This window comes from Miscanthus floridulus, chromosome 8, assembly GCF_019320115.1.
Source record: "Miscanthus floridulus cultivar M001 chromosome 8, ASM1932011v1, whole genome shotgun sequence".
NCBI classification, from domain to species: Eukaryota; Viridiplantae; Streptophyta; class Magnoliopsida; order Poales; family Poaceae; genus Miscanthus; species Miscanthus floridulus.
In genome coordinates, this window is record NC_089587.1 from 60,254,768 (window position 1) to 60,270,076 (window position 15,309).

Genomic DNA, 15,309 nt, shown 5'->3' on the forward strand with positions numbered 1-15,309 from the left:
CTCCGAAGATTCCTTGTGTAATAGGGGGTATTGCTACTACTTGGAGTAAGCTGTTTGCAGCAGTGTATTTTGGGTTCACCAAGCAATGGCTAGTCAAGATTTAGAAAAGCCCATGCTTCATAAGTTCGTACAGAGGGAGTAGTTAAGTTTCTTCACATTAACTCCCATGCTCCATAAGTTCGTACATAAGGTTGTTTTAAGAAAAAAATATAGTTAATGCATAATAATGCCCAGGAAAAGAAAATCAAAGCTACAGTAAGCCAGTGTGCAACCTTATCAATTATATATAATGATAATTCAATTCCTATCAACTGTGTGTTACGTGCATGCATTCTCCATCGGCTTTATAGACTAGATGCATGTTTTCATTGGACAGCAGGAAGAAGCCAGGATGACAGAACTTGTGGATAACAACAACAAGCAGATCGAGGCTGCAGGCAAGATAATGGAGAGCCATGCACTGATGCACACCAACGCCGCCATCAATCCGTGGCAATATAATATGGGCGCCGAAATATTAGCACCCCAGCATTAATCCTCCACGTGTACGTACTAGAAGCCAAAAAAAAGCCCTTAACAACGGCCTCCTCAGTCCTCACTCACATGTTGATTTGTTGTTGCTGTGATCCGTCGGCTAACGACACCACCCTCCGATCCTGCTGCATGCTGCTACTAATTGACATAGCTCCACACTGAACTGAACGGCCGGCCGACACTACTGCCGTCCATAAGAGTGGTTGCTAGCTACTTGGTACGCTACGAGTGACAGATATATGTGAAGAACGGGGAAAAAAAACTATGAGTAGTCATGCATGCAGTACGTGCAGTCGGTGTCACTCTTGTTTATTTATCGACGCGTCGATGTTGCAATTGCGTATGGTCCGGACAGCGTACGTAAATATAGGAGTACATAGTAGATGCACCTTTCCGTGACTTTCGCATCGATCGAGCGAGTGGCAAGAACTTGTGTTTTATATTAAATTTGTGACGTCCTGTTGGTTTCGTTTCGGCTTTTCCTTCTTGGCAGGTAGCAGGAGGTAGCGCAGGGACGACGTGCGGTGCCAAGAACTCAAGATCAGCGCACGTCTTTCTGTGGAATTTTTGTAAAGCGATCGCTGCTGCTGCGCAAAGTCTCTCCGGCTTTGACTCCCTACAAATATGTAATGACATCTATTTATGCATGGAACAAGCACCTCATCATCATCATCTATTAATGTGTAAAACGAAGTACGAATTCAATAGAATTATGCATGCACTGCACGCTTGTTTCTTTGGCTACACTCTAATCCATGTTAGATCAATCCACTCTAATCCACGTTTCACAAACCAGCTCATCAGATCACTGTCCATTTCGCCTCATTCAATGGCATATACCTACTTTCCAATTCTCGGAATTCTCAGAAAAATAAATACAGACGAACAACACACGTATGGGACAGTCCTCTCGCCTCCTCGTAGCAGGTAGCACCACACGCGCGGCTATGAACTTATGGTGTGTTTAGTTTGGGAAGTTATTTCATCGTCTCCTCATCTCTCTCTCTCTCTCTGGTTTATGGAATGGAACAAAGTTGATGCACCCCTGTCTCATTCCTCACAGACTGATAACAACTAATACTGGTATGAGAAATGGAGTCATCCCACTAAATTTGAGGAATAAACTCATAATACACCATCTTATCTAAGATGATGGAGCGATTCCTCGAATCAAACACCGTTCAACCTATAATAATTGTATTTTCGCAGAAAAAAAAACCCTAGCCATATATATGGCAAAAGAGAGAGAGCGCATCACACTGTTACCTACTCAAGTTCGGTCATCCACCATGTGACACAAACACTCGTACTCTGATGTGTTTGTTTCTCGTCTATCGCATACGTGGTAGCTCAACAAAATATGGAAAAAAAACTAACACACTCTCTGTTTCTTACATTGTACTAAAAATATTTGTAATTTTGGTCATGAAATTTTAAGAAATCCATGTGATTTTACAACGCGCGTGAATTATATATTATGCAACCATTTCTCATAATGAATCTAATAAACATAAATCTTTTGTTGTTGACCTATAACATTTGTTTGATTCACCCGTACAAAGCAACATGTTCCTTGTCGTGCCACAAAGGCTGCGATTTGTCCATTTCGTATCAATTTAGTACCCACGATCGAAAAGTACAAATGCCACGACAATATAAAGTACGTGTAAATAAATCACTTGAAAAGTTTGTCAATTTCATTTCATTCATATCAATTTGGTACACACGCGATTGAAGACCAAAATTAACACGACAGCTTTAAAAAGTGTAAAAGCAGCAAAACTTACATGATGACGTGTACCATATATCATACAAAAACGAGACTACCGGCTCTGTTCTGCAGCACTACTTCAGCAGTATTTTTTAGTGAACGAACAATGTTTTTCTCTCACAACAAATCAGCATAAGCCAAATTTCAGCGAAACGAACAGTTGCAGCATCGGTGAGACGGTGACGGGGGAACTCCTTGCCAGGTTGAAGCGACGATGCACACGCTCTCTACCAAGCGTCTGACCAGCCGGACAGGATGGACCCGCCTGCCTCCACACCTCGCGCGTCCTGTGTCTTGTGCCTCGTGCGCCCGCGGCCTCGTGCCTCACGTCGCGCGCTGCTCTCGCCTCGCATTACCCATGCGTCGCTTACACCTCGCGCCTCACACTGTGCTTCGCCGCACCTCGTGCCTCTCGCCCGGACTCGCATTGCACACAGCCGAGGTCCGACCTCCGCGCCATAGCATTGAGCTCCGTGCTGGCGTCAAGCTACGCATCAACGAATGTCCGTTGGGGGTAGCAAGTAGATAAACACATGTTACAACCGTATGTTTCATGCGTTTCAGATGTATATTGAATATGTTTCATTTAGATGTTGCCAAAGTAGATCTGGTGTTGCATATGTTGCAAGTACTATACACGTATGTTGCTAGTGTATGTTTCAAACGTATGTTGCAAGTGTTTTATCTGGATGTTGCATATATTGCACTAGCTATACACGTATGTTGCAAGTGTACGTTTTAAATATTTCAGCTGTTTTAAACGTATGTTGCAAGTGTTTTATCTTGATGTTGCATATGTTGCAGTGCCGATACACATATGTTGCAAGCGTATGTTGTAAATGTTTCATCAGTTTCGGACGTATGTTGCAACAAATACTTTTTATGTTGCAAGCGTTTCATGAGCAGGCGCGACAAGGGGCGCAGGCGAAGGTGGTCCCCTTAGGCGCAGTGGTCCCCATGGGAAGCGAAGTGGGCGCAATAACATGTGCGAAGCACAAAGCTGTATCCATGGGTAGGGCAGCAGGTGCGGAGCTCGAAGCTGCATCCATGGGTGGATAATAGGCGCGGAGCACGAGGCAAAGCGGAGCATGAAGCTGCATCCATAGGCGCCATGAGGGTATCATTATTGAAAACGGCGGGCGTGTGTCCGAACGTCTAGACGCTAGTCTCTCCGATGTTGACCTATACACTTGTATGATTACCTGTACAATCATATGGCCATGTCAAAGCAACATGTGTCCTTGTCGTGCCATAAAGGCTAAGATTTGTCCATTTCGTATCAATTTACGGCCTGTTCGGTTGGCTGGTTCGTATCGTTGCTGGTTCGTGAAGAAGTACTGCTGGCTGGTTTGTGTGAGAGAAAAATACTGTTCCGGCTGAAAATTTACGATCGTTTACGACAAGCCACAGCCAAACGAACAGGCTGTTAGTACCCATATATAGTCGAAAAGTACAAATGCCACGACAACATAAAGTGTAAATAAAAACACTTAAAAAGTTTGTCAATTTCGTTCATATCAATCTGGTACACACGCGCAGGATTGAAGACCAAAATTAACACGAAAGCTTAAAACTGCAAAGCAAGAAAACTTGCATGATGACGTGTACCTATACAAAAACAAGACTACCATGTGTGACCGGGGAACTCCTTGCCAACTTGAGGCGACGAAGCCGTCTGTTTTTTTTTTAGAAATCCTAATAAATTAATGTGAGGCATGCTGTATGTTTTGTTTGGAAATAAACGGCATTCTGTATTTTTTTTTGTTTCGAAAGTAAACGAAATCCTAAATTAATGCGAGGCATGTTGTATTTTTTTTTTGTTTTTTTCGAAAGTAAACGGCGTGCTGCATTTTTTGTTTGGAAATTAAGTAAACGAAATCCTAAATAAATGCGAGGCATTCTGTATTTTCTGTTTTTTTTGGAATGTAAACGGCAATGCTGTATTTTTTTTTTGTTTGGAAATCAAGTAAACGAAATCCTAAATTAATGCGAGGCAAAGTGTCTTCTGCTTTGACTTCTCACATAACATGCATTTTCTTATTTTTATTATGTTATTATCGAATCAAAACTTTTGTGTATATATATATTAGCGGTCAAAGTATCTTCTGCTTTGACTTCCGACAAATATCTCATGACAGTGCATAGAACAAGTACCTCTTATCATATATATGTGTCTCGTGACTGTGACCCGGAACCTCAACATAATACATGTAAAATAAAATATCTTTTTTTAAGCAACATGTAAAATAAAATATCTATGCATGCTCCTATTAAATGGGCCAAGGTCGTGGTGAGAGGTTGTTTAACCTCCGCACCCGCTTCTTGTGTCGGCTGCTCCCAAACCTGCAGCTAGCTCCGTTTCGCCTCATTCAATGGCAAACTTTTTGTCCAATTATAGGGAAAATAGACACAGATAGCACAACATACGTGGCTATCAACCTACCACAACGTAAGGTCCTGTTTATATCTATTAGCCACTAAAAATCAGCTAGCTCATAGCTGTTAATTTTTAGCAGAAGGCGGTTTGGATCCGTCTGCTTATAGGTGGTTGCATAATGGGTTGAATGTAGATATGAACTATTAGCACATATTAATAACTCCACACTTGCTAATGAAACTAATAGTTAGCAGCCCTCTAGCTAATAATTAGCAGGTCTGTTTGGATCTACTGGTACTAATTTTATCTGCTAATTTTTAATGCTAATGGATCTAAACAGATCTAAGTATAACCAGCTATTATGACAAAAAAGAGGAGAGCATCACACTCGTACATATATACGTGATTGCTCAACAAAATGTGAAAAAGCTAATACGGAGTATATGTCAGGATGTATCAAACTATTGTGGACACGGTGGAATGTCTTTTGACCCTAGCTAGCTATATTTAGGGGCATTTTGGAATGCGAGATTCTTTTTTGGAAAAATGAAAACTATTTTCTGTGAAATTCCTATGATAATTTACTACCCATAGTTAAAAAAAATACAAATGCCACGACAGCATAAAGTGTATCACCTAAAAAATTTGTCAAACTTGTATTAATTTGATACACATATGATCAGAAAAACACAAATAACACGTCAACCTAAAGCGCAAAGCATTGAAACTTATGTGATGACGTGCATCATATACCATACACAAAAACACGACAATTCTCTTAAAAGTTAAACCATGATGACACATCCCACAAAACCGACCAAAAAATCGGCTACACATACTCTCCTCATTGCCCACAAGTAAACCAAAGCCTAGAAAAAAGCCCTAAAAGCCGAACAAACCCCCTTAAAAAGGCCAGTGCAAGAGGCCAAAATCACACGAATCCCATCCAAATCTACCACATCTACATCCCCTGGTTTAAATGCTGCCAAATCTAATCGCATTCACACACTCCATTAAACAAAAAGCTCAGCAGAGCACAAACCAAATCACCACGACACCAACCCACCTCCTCCCACTCCCACCCACGCGCCGTGGGACCCGCCGGTCAGCCTCCAGCCGCGTGCGTCTGCCTCGCACTCCCGCGGCCCCTATAGACAGAGCAGCCGCTCTCGCTACAGAGGGGGGCGAGGCGAGCAGAGGAGGAGGAGAGATGGGGGAGGAGAGGAAGGGAGGAGGGGAGGACGGCGCGGCGGCGGCCGCGCGCGCGGCGGAGCAGGCGCGGGAGCTGCAGGACGCGGCGGCGGCGCTGCTGACGCGGACGCGGGCGGAGGAGGAGGCGCTGCGCCGCCGCGCCACCGCGCTCCAGGGGGAGCTCCGGCGGCTGCGCGAGGCTGCCGCGGCGCACGCCGACAGTGACAAGGTGCGCTCCTCCCGACGCACTCGCGCTCTTTGTGTGTGCGCGCGCGCGCATGTGTCTCCCGAACCCCCTGTGTGTGTGACTGCGCCCGGCGGCGGATGCGTGTCGGTGCGCGGAGACGCTTGAGGAGATCGCGCGCCGTGCGGGTCCCCGGGTGCGCCTAGGGTTCCGTGCGCTGCTGGCTTGGCTCTACATGCTGCGTCGCTGGGGCGGTGGGTGGCGCCGGGATCGCTGGGGAGATCTGCTTCTGTAGCACTGCGATTTGGCCTGCTGTAAAAGTGCCAGCTTTGGTAGCGCCAATGCGGCTGTGTATGTAGTCCGGGTGTCTGAGAGGGAACGAACTCTTGGAGTTCCTTGGGTTCCTGAATCGTCGTCTCATCATTTTCCGTGCCTGCCGCTGATTGATCGTCACAATGTGCGTGATTTTGCTCGTGTTGATGTGGCTGTGGTTTTGGCCAGGTTGAGGAGGACTTGGATCGAGCGACGTGCCTCATTGTTGATGGCGATGTTGCGTCGCTGCTCCCGAGCAAGACGCAAGGTGATTTGAGTTGTTTTAAGCTTGGTTCATCTTGTTCTTGGGTTTTGTCTTCTTATTTCTTTTTCGGGGGTGAAGCCTGTGTTTTGTTTGTAATAATGTTCTGTACTTCTGTTGGGTTTGCAGGCGCTTTTCTGAAGATGTTCTTGGGACCAGTAAATCTGCGGGCAACAAGGAAGGAGGTGCAGCTCAAGGTGAAGGAGGAGTACAATAGCTACAGGGTATGTGTCAAACTGTATTATTCATGGTATTCAAAATGTCAAGTTGTGTTTTTCAAATGGGGACTTTGTGTGAATCATATATAATCGTGCTGAGGCACTAGTTGATTTAGAGTTTTGAAATTTGGCTTGTTCTTTGATCCAAGTATCTTGGGAACAATGATATTTTTAGTTCGTTCATCAAAGCTCCCATGAAGTGAAAACATGCACTGTCACAATGTGTAATTTATCTTTACCATGACATTTGAATAATATTGGAACTAACTGGGGAAGCACAAAAGGTTGTTAGACTTCAGGTTACAGCTGTGCTGCTCAGCTGACCAAATGCTCATAATAATTCTCTTTGTATCTAATGCTATTCAGTCAACAAGGTGGTCTAACTTGGGGGAGTTTTTATCCACTAATTAATATAAATTTTTGAAGTAAATAAATTTGAATTAATGTAACTCTGATTTTCCTCTGAAACTATAACCTTGTAACTTCCAGTTATCTAGGTTTACAGAAGTGACTAACACAAGATCCCTCTTGACCTCTTCATTCCCTCACTTTTCCTAGTGGAACATAATATGTGGTGAGTTCAGGGGCTCCTGTTTATCCTGTCAGGGCTGTGCTGATGCCGGTACTGGAATTAACACTCTTTCTGTGCAAATGGAAAAGCAACTTTTTAGGACAATTTCAGCTATAGTATTCCATCAACATTACTTGGATCGTTGTATATGTGGTCTTCTTTTAAGTATACAACAACAACAAAACAACAACAAAGCCTTTAAGTCCCAAACAAGTTGGGGTAGGCTAGAGTTGAAACCCAGCAGAAGCAATCAAGGTCCAGGCACGTGAATAGCTGTTTTCCAAGCACTCCTATCTAAGGCTAAGTCTTTGGGTATATTCCATCCTTTCAAGTCTCCTTTTATTGCCTCTATCCAAGTCAACTTCGGTCTTCCTCTGTCTCTCTTCACGTTACTATCCTAGCTTAGGATTTTACTACGCACCGGTGGCTCTGGAGGTCTTCGTTGGACATATCCAAACCATCTCAACCGGTGTTGGACAAGTTTTTCTTCAATTGGTGCTACCCCTAATCTATCACGTATATCATCGTTCCAAACTCGATCCCTTCTTGTATGACCGCAAATCCAACGCAACATACGCATTTCCGCGACACTTAACTATTGAACATGTCGTCTTTTCGTAGGTCAACATTCTGTACCATACAACATAGCAGGTCTAATCGCAGTCCAATAAAACTTGCCTTTTAGCTTGTGTGGTACCCTTTTATCACATAGGACACCAGATGCTTGCGCCACTTCATCCACCTTGCTTTGATTCTATGGCTAACATCTTCATCAATATCCCCGTCTCTCTGTAGCATTGATCCTAAATATCGAAAGGTATCCTTCCTAGCACTACTTGACCTTCCAAACTAATATCTTCCTCCTCTCGAGTAGTAGTGCCGAAGTCACATCTCATATACTCAGTTTTAGTTCTACTGAGTCTAAAACCTTTGGACTCCAAAGTCTCGCGCCATAACTCCAGTTTCTGATTCACTCCTGTCCGGCTTTCATCAACTAGCACTACATCGTTCGCGAAAAGCATACACTAAGGGATGTTCCCTTGTATGTCCCTTGTGACCTCATCCATCACTAAGGCAAACAGATAAGGGCTCAAAGCTGACCCTTGATGTAGTCATATCCTAATCGGAAAGTCATCCGTGTTAACATCAGTTGTTCGAACACTAGTCACAACATTGTTGTACATGTCCTTAATGAGCCCGACGTACTTCGTTGGGTCTTTATGTTTGTTCAAAGCCCACCACATAACATTCCTTGGTATTTTATCATAAGCCTTCTCCAAGTCAATAAAAACAATGTGTAGGTCCTTGTTCTTCTCCCTATATCGCTTCATAACTTGTCTTATTAAGAAAATGGCAATGTTGAAAAAGGCGCTAGGCGGGATCTAGGCGGTGACCCTTCGCCTAGAGCCTAGGCACGCCTAGGCTTGCCTAGGCGTTTCCTAGGCGAGCCTGAGAACCACAGCAGAGGAGGGAGGAGGCCAGGAGCAGAGGAGGGAAGAGCAGAGGAGGAGGCGGCGGGGAGCAGAGGAGGCAAGAACAGAGGAGGGAGGAGGCCAGGAGCAGAGGAGGGAAGAACAGAGGAGGAGGCCGCTTGGGGCACGGGAAGACTCACCGCAGCGAGGGAAGAGTCCGAGCTCATGGCGGCCGGGCGTCGATGGAGCAAATCGGGGTAGCGTGACACGAGCTCGACTGGCGGTGGGAGTAGATCAGGGAGACGCGGGGCGAGCTCGACCGGCGGCGGGAGCAGATCGGGGTGGCGTGGGGCGAGCTCGACCGGCGGCGGGAGCTGATCGGGACGGCACGAGTCGAGCTCGACTGGCGGCGGCGGTGAGAGCTCCTGGTCCCTCTCTCTTTCTCCAACCCTAGCAGTGGGCCTATACTTAGTCAAAGAGGCCAACAAAGCAGCCCAAGCCCATCCAACCGACCAACCCTTGTCCGGTTCTCAACTTCTTCATCCCTCCATCCATTCGCACTCTCCTGCTCAGCCGCCGCTCACACCTCCGCCGCCCGACGTCTCCAGCTCCGCCCTCGCCGCTCGACATCCCCTCCTCCCTCTGCATCGCCCGACGTTCGCACCTCCGCCTCCGCCGCCCGCCCAACATCCCTACCTCCTCCACCTGACCTCCTCCCTCCGCCGGCACCACCCGACGTCCGCGCCGCCTAGGGTACCGCCTACCCCCCTAGGCGAGGCGGTACCCCTCCGCCTAGCGACTATGCGCGCCTAGGCGGGCGCGGAATAGCGCCTTGGCGAACATTGGAAAATGGCTTCCATGGTTGACCTTCCAGGCATGAAACCAAATTAGTTCATAGAGACCCGCGTTATTGCTCTCAAGCGATGCTCAATAACTCTCTCCCATAGCTTCATAGTATGGCTCATCAACTTAATTCCCCGATAATTAGTACAACTTTGAATATCCCCTTTATTCTTGTAGATCGGTACCAATATACTTCTTCTCCACTCATCAAGCATCTTGTTCGATCGAAAAATATGATTGAACAGCTTGGTTAGCCATACTATAGCTATGTCCCCGAGGCATCTCCACACCTCGATTGGGATACCATCCGGTCCCATCACCTTACCTCTTTTCATTCTTTTCAACACCTCTCTGACCTCAGATTCTTGGATTCTCCGCACAAAGCGCCTTTTGGTGTCATCAAAAGAGTCATCCAACTGAAAGGTTGTGTCCGTATTCTCACCATTGAACAATTTGTCAAAATACTCTTGCCATCGATGTCGTATCTCATCCTCCTTCACCAAGAGATGCTTCCTTTCATCCTTAATGCACTTAACTTGGTTGAAGTCCCTTGTCTTTCTCTCACGAACCCTAGCTATCATATAAATGTCTTTCTCTCCTTCCTTCGTACTCAAATGTTGGTAAAGATCCTCGTACGCTCTACCCTTTGCCACACTTACAGCTCGCTTTGCAGTCTTCTTTGTCACCTTGTACTTCTCTATGTTGTCCACACTTCTGTCATGGTACAAGCGTCTATAGCATTCTTTCTTCTCCTTAATAGCCCTTTGGACTTCCTTGTTCCACCACCAAGTATCTTTATCCTCGCCTTCACTTCCTTTGGTTACTCCACACACCTCTGAGACCACCTTCCGAATGTTGGTTGCCATCTTCTCTCACATGTTGTTTATGCCCTCTTCTTCTTTCCAAGAGCCATTTTTTATAACCATTTTCCTAAATACCTCTGACGTCTCCCATTTCAGTTTCCACTCCTTTGTTCTTTCAATCTTAGCTTGTTTATTTCTACGGGCACGCACCTGAAAACAAAAGTCTGCCACCAAAAGCTTACGTTGAGAAACAACACACTTCCATGGTATCACCTTGCAACCCAAGCATGCTCGTTTGTCCTTTCTTCTTGCGAGGACAAAGTCAATCTGGCTAGAGTGTTGTCCGCTACTGAAGGTCACTATATGAGATTCTCTCTTTTTAAAGAAAGTGTTGGCTATCATCAGGTCAAAAGCTACCGCGAAGTCCAGAACTTCCTCCCCCTCTTGATTCCTACTAACATACCCAAAACCTCCATTAACTGCCTCGAAACCTGCGCTTGTAGTACCTACATGCCCATTAAGATCTTCTCCTATAGAAAGCTTCTCACTATTAGGTACAGCTCTAATCAGGCCATCTAAGTTTTCCTAGAACTGTCTCTTAGCACTCTCGTCGAGGCCTACTTGGGAGGCATACGCACTAATTACATTCAAGACCATATCACCAACGACAAGCTTGACTAAGATAATCTTATCTTCTTGCCTTCTCACTCCCACCACACCATTCTTGAGGCTCTTATCAATTAAAACTCCTACTCCATTTCTATTCGCGACTGTCCCTGTGTACCAAAGCTTGAAACCTGTATTGTCCACCTCCTTTGCCTTCTGACCCTTCCATTTAGTCTTTTGAACGCATAATATATTTACGCGCCTCCTAGTCGCGGTATCAACTAATTCTCTTAACTTACCTGTAAGCGACCCTATATTCCAACTACCTAAACGAATCCTAGTTGGTTCGACTAGCTTCCTTACCCTTCGCACCCGTCGACTTAGATGTGAAGACCCTTGGTCATTTTTCACTACACCCGGGCGTCGATGTAGCGCGCTACTAAGGAAACGACGACCCGATCCTTGCTCACTTGACACCATGCCCAGATCGCGACACGGCGCGTCACCAAGGGGGTGCCGACCCGGCCCTTGCCCATTTAACACCATACCCGGGTTTCGATATGGCGCGTCGCTAAGAGGGTTATGCCCCAACGGTTTTCTTTCGGGTTTCATCTCCATTAGAATGGCTAGATTTAACGTTGGCTCGCCACGCCTATCACAATCCTCCCCCTTTACTAGGGCTTGGGACCTGCTATGTTGAGACAACATAGGCGGAGTTATTTGGTCATCTTTAAGTATACAAATAAGAAACTAGATGTATCCTTTTACTCTGCTTTTGCAAAAGGAATCTTAGTTTAGCTATCAGTGTTAGATCCTTGGATTGGATGATAGATTCATACTAGCTATAAAATTTATTTTGTTTCTAATCACTTTTCCCCCTCATTTCCAGGACAGAACTGCCTTGCTGTTTCTTGGTTTTCCGGTGATTCTGTTGTTTCTTCGACAATGGTTATGGAATGGATGCTTTCCAGCATTGCCAGTTCAGCTATACCAGGTACACTCTAATGCTGGCTTGCAGCAATGCAGCAATAGTTGAATTAATCCTATGTTTCATGCTGCCAAAAGACACTGATATCTCAACTTACCTTGTACAGGCTTGGTTGTTATTCCTGTATACTAGTTTAGCTTTGCGTGAGAACATCCTGCGAGTTAATGGAAGTGATATTCGTCCTTGGTAAGGATTACTGATGCTCTGGCATATAATCATATCTACAGAAACTAAGGGTGTTGTGGCCTGTGGGTTAAAAGCTTTTAAACTAATGCATGTGGGATAACTTCTGTTTTCCAAGACCTATTTATCCACTATTCCATTTGCCTTTTTGTCCCGGTTCCATATTGTGACTATCTCTTCTTGTTGTTTTCTCCCTTAAGGTGGATACTTCATCACTACTGTGCCATGCTGATGTCTCTTATAAGTCTCACGTGGGAGATAAAGGGGCAACCTAATTGTGCACGCAAGCAGGTATGCATTTTTTTATCTTTTCATTATGTAATGTATACAAATGCATGTGCTTAACCTTTTTTTTTCTTGACAGAGAGGCGTTGAACTTTTTCTGTGCTGGGCCATAATGCAAGGATTTGTCATGATGTTGCAAAATAGATATCAGCGTCAAAGATTATATACTAGGATTGCTTTGGGGAAGGTAATATTCTGACAAAAAAAAGGAGGATCTCACCCTTATTGTCTTGATAGAATTTACTTTATCCAATCTCAAATATAAGTCCATCTAGTTTTGCCCGGTCTCAAATTTTGTTTAGCTTTGATCATCACTATCATAAATTTTTATATATATTGAAAATACTAGATTCAAAAGTTATGAAAGTATTTCTTATATTGAGTCTAACAATGTTGATCTTGCTTTACCAATCTTTATATAATAGATGTTGATGGTCAAAGTTGAAGTTTGACTTAGGAGTTAGGATAAACCTAAATGGACCTATACTGTGCAGTTACTTCAGTCAAAGTAATCTTTCGTGACTGGAATTTTGCTTTGTCATCAGGCTAAAAGGATGGATGTTGTATGGGGAGAGACAGCTGGTGTTGAAGGTCAATTGTTGCTGTTGTGTCCTCTCCTTTTTCTCTTGCAGGTATTCTTTCTTCTGATGGCTTAATGCTTTTGAACACGACAGCCTGCAGTTATCTGCATAACCCGCAGTTATCTCCTTGCTTCTATATCCAATATCATTTTTTGTACGCTTGGTTCATGATTGCATCATGTAACATGATGTTACAATCTTCTCATAAACATATGGCCGGTGGAGGAAATAGCTGATTGTTCTTTTTCCTTTTTGTTTAGGGATTTGAGGGTTATGTTGGGTTTTTACTTCTTCGCACAGCTCATACTGGTGTCGTCCCTGAGTGGCAGGTCAGAGACTTTAGCTGTTAATAAACAAGGATTCCATTGTATTTTTAGTTGCTAATGCAATCAGGTTTCTTTAGTATTTTATCCATGTTATATGCTTTGTGTTCTGCCGCAGGTCGTGGTCTGCGGGATCCTGCTGATTGCAATGGCAATTGGTAACTTTGCAAACACAGTGGACACCTTGATGGCTAAGTCCCGGTTCAAAGCGAAGATGAAGAAATCAAAGGGCAAACGGGATCTCGATACATGCCCTTCACCAACAGGTTCATCGCTGGCAGATTCAACAACCAAAGCATGAAAAGGTCAAGAGGAAAAATTGCTTATCCTGTGAACATTGCCCGTGTTTAACCAGGGTTCATACCATTGTAAAGCATTAGTGTTTTTTTGGCCATCAGCTCCTAATCCTGAGCGTCTCTGTCAAAGCTCATACTCATGTAGGCAACTAGCTTGCTGATGGTCCTAGGCTGAAGGTGAGCGAGAATAAACTTCTGGTGTTTGTTTATACCTCTATCCTGAACATCGAGTGGGCTAGATGAACTTAGGACTGTAAGGCTTAGCAAAAATTTCCCAGTATAGTTGTGAGACAGACATTTGTCACAATGAAACATGTGAAGTTGTATACAAGTTGTGGCATTATATTGCTTATTCTCCACTTGTATGTTGGTGCGTGCTTCCATTGCACTCTTGACAGTTTTGTGTGAAAAAACACCGAGCCTTTGTGGTCTATCAGAACAAGAAGTACATGATGAAATGTAGAATGTATGAACAGCCCTGACGCCTTCAGTTCCCATGAATGGCATCAGTAATTTAGTATATATGCCAGTGCTATTACTTAGTCTCCCCTGAATGCACCCATACACTAGCTATTATAGCTAGCAAAACATGTACTACGCATGAATACTGGAAACAAATAATCAGTCAACAATCCATGTAGATTGTCAAACCAAGCCATCAATATATAATTTGCTGGCAGCATTAGCATGCTGCTGCATGGATCACAAACAAGCATACATTTTGTCCAATACATTCAATGAAACTGAAAACCAACACTTGAACACCATCAGTTGGGTTCTGTGGAGGCATCAAACCCAGCCTCTTATTTCAATTTTCAAGCTCACACGCACACAGATAACCAGGAAACCAAACCAAAGCAAAATGATACATCAATCAGTTAGTCTCTCAAGAGAGACATGTACACACAAATTCACACCTCCTGTAGTATCAAGCACACACATCAACACCGATGTAACAAACTTGGTTGAGGGAAGTAGGCAGGTAGAAACCAACTTATTTATTCATTCTTGACAAAACACACCGAAGACTTGACAAGCAACACAAACCAACATGGTTGACCACAGTAGCAGCAGCAGCATCAGTACTGCTATATATGAAGAAGCACCCAGTGACAGAAGAAAGCACTGTCTGTCATCGTCCCGTCGATCCAACACCAGATTAATCTACAGAGAGTGATCCAACATCAGTACGCGGAACAAGAAATGAATTACTACAAATTAAGGGGAGGACGTTGTTTGATCATGCGTGTACGTACCAGGAGAAGGAAGCCAGCACCAATTCACACATAGTAGGTAGTATCAACCACAGACACACCGATGTAGGTAGCTAGCATCATCAGGAACTAAGCCATTTATTCATTCTTGAGAAAACACACCGAAGACTTGGCAAGCACACACATATACACCCGAAGCAGCACTCAATGACAGAGAAGAAAACACTGTCTGTCATCATCCCGTCGATCCAACACCAGATTAATCCACAGAGAGTGATCCAATCCAACATCAGTACACAGAACATGAAACGAAAATAACTTGAAATAAATCACTACAAATAATTAAGGGGAGGAA

General features: G+C 44.3%; 1 protein-coding gene across 1 annotated transcript; it reads left to right on the top strand.

Annotated features, from left to right (window-relative positions):
* Positions 1 to 5,790: 5,790 nt before the first annotated feature.
* LOC136472247 (uncharacterized) lies at positions 5,791 to 14,099 on the top strand. Its single transcript, XM_066469975.1, has 10 exons — positions 5,791 to 6,102; positions 6,559 to 6,637; positions 6,761 to 6,855; positions 11,974 to 12,078; positions 12,179 to 12,258; positions 12,456 to 12,546; positions 12,620 to 12,727; positions 13,086 to 13,172; positions 13,382 to 13,450; positions 13,563 to 14,099. Exons 1-10 carry the CDS (start codon positions 5,893 to 5,895, stop codon positions 13,743 to 13,745), a joined length of 1,107 nt encoding a protein of 368 aa, XP_066326072.1. The 5' UTR covers positions 5,791 to 5,892; the 3' UTR covers positions 13,746 to 14,099.
* Positions 14,100 to 15,309: the final 1,210 nt, after the last annotated feature.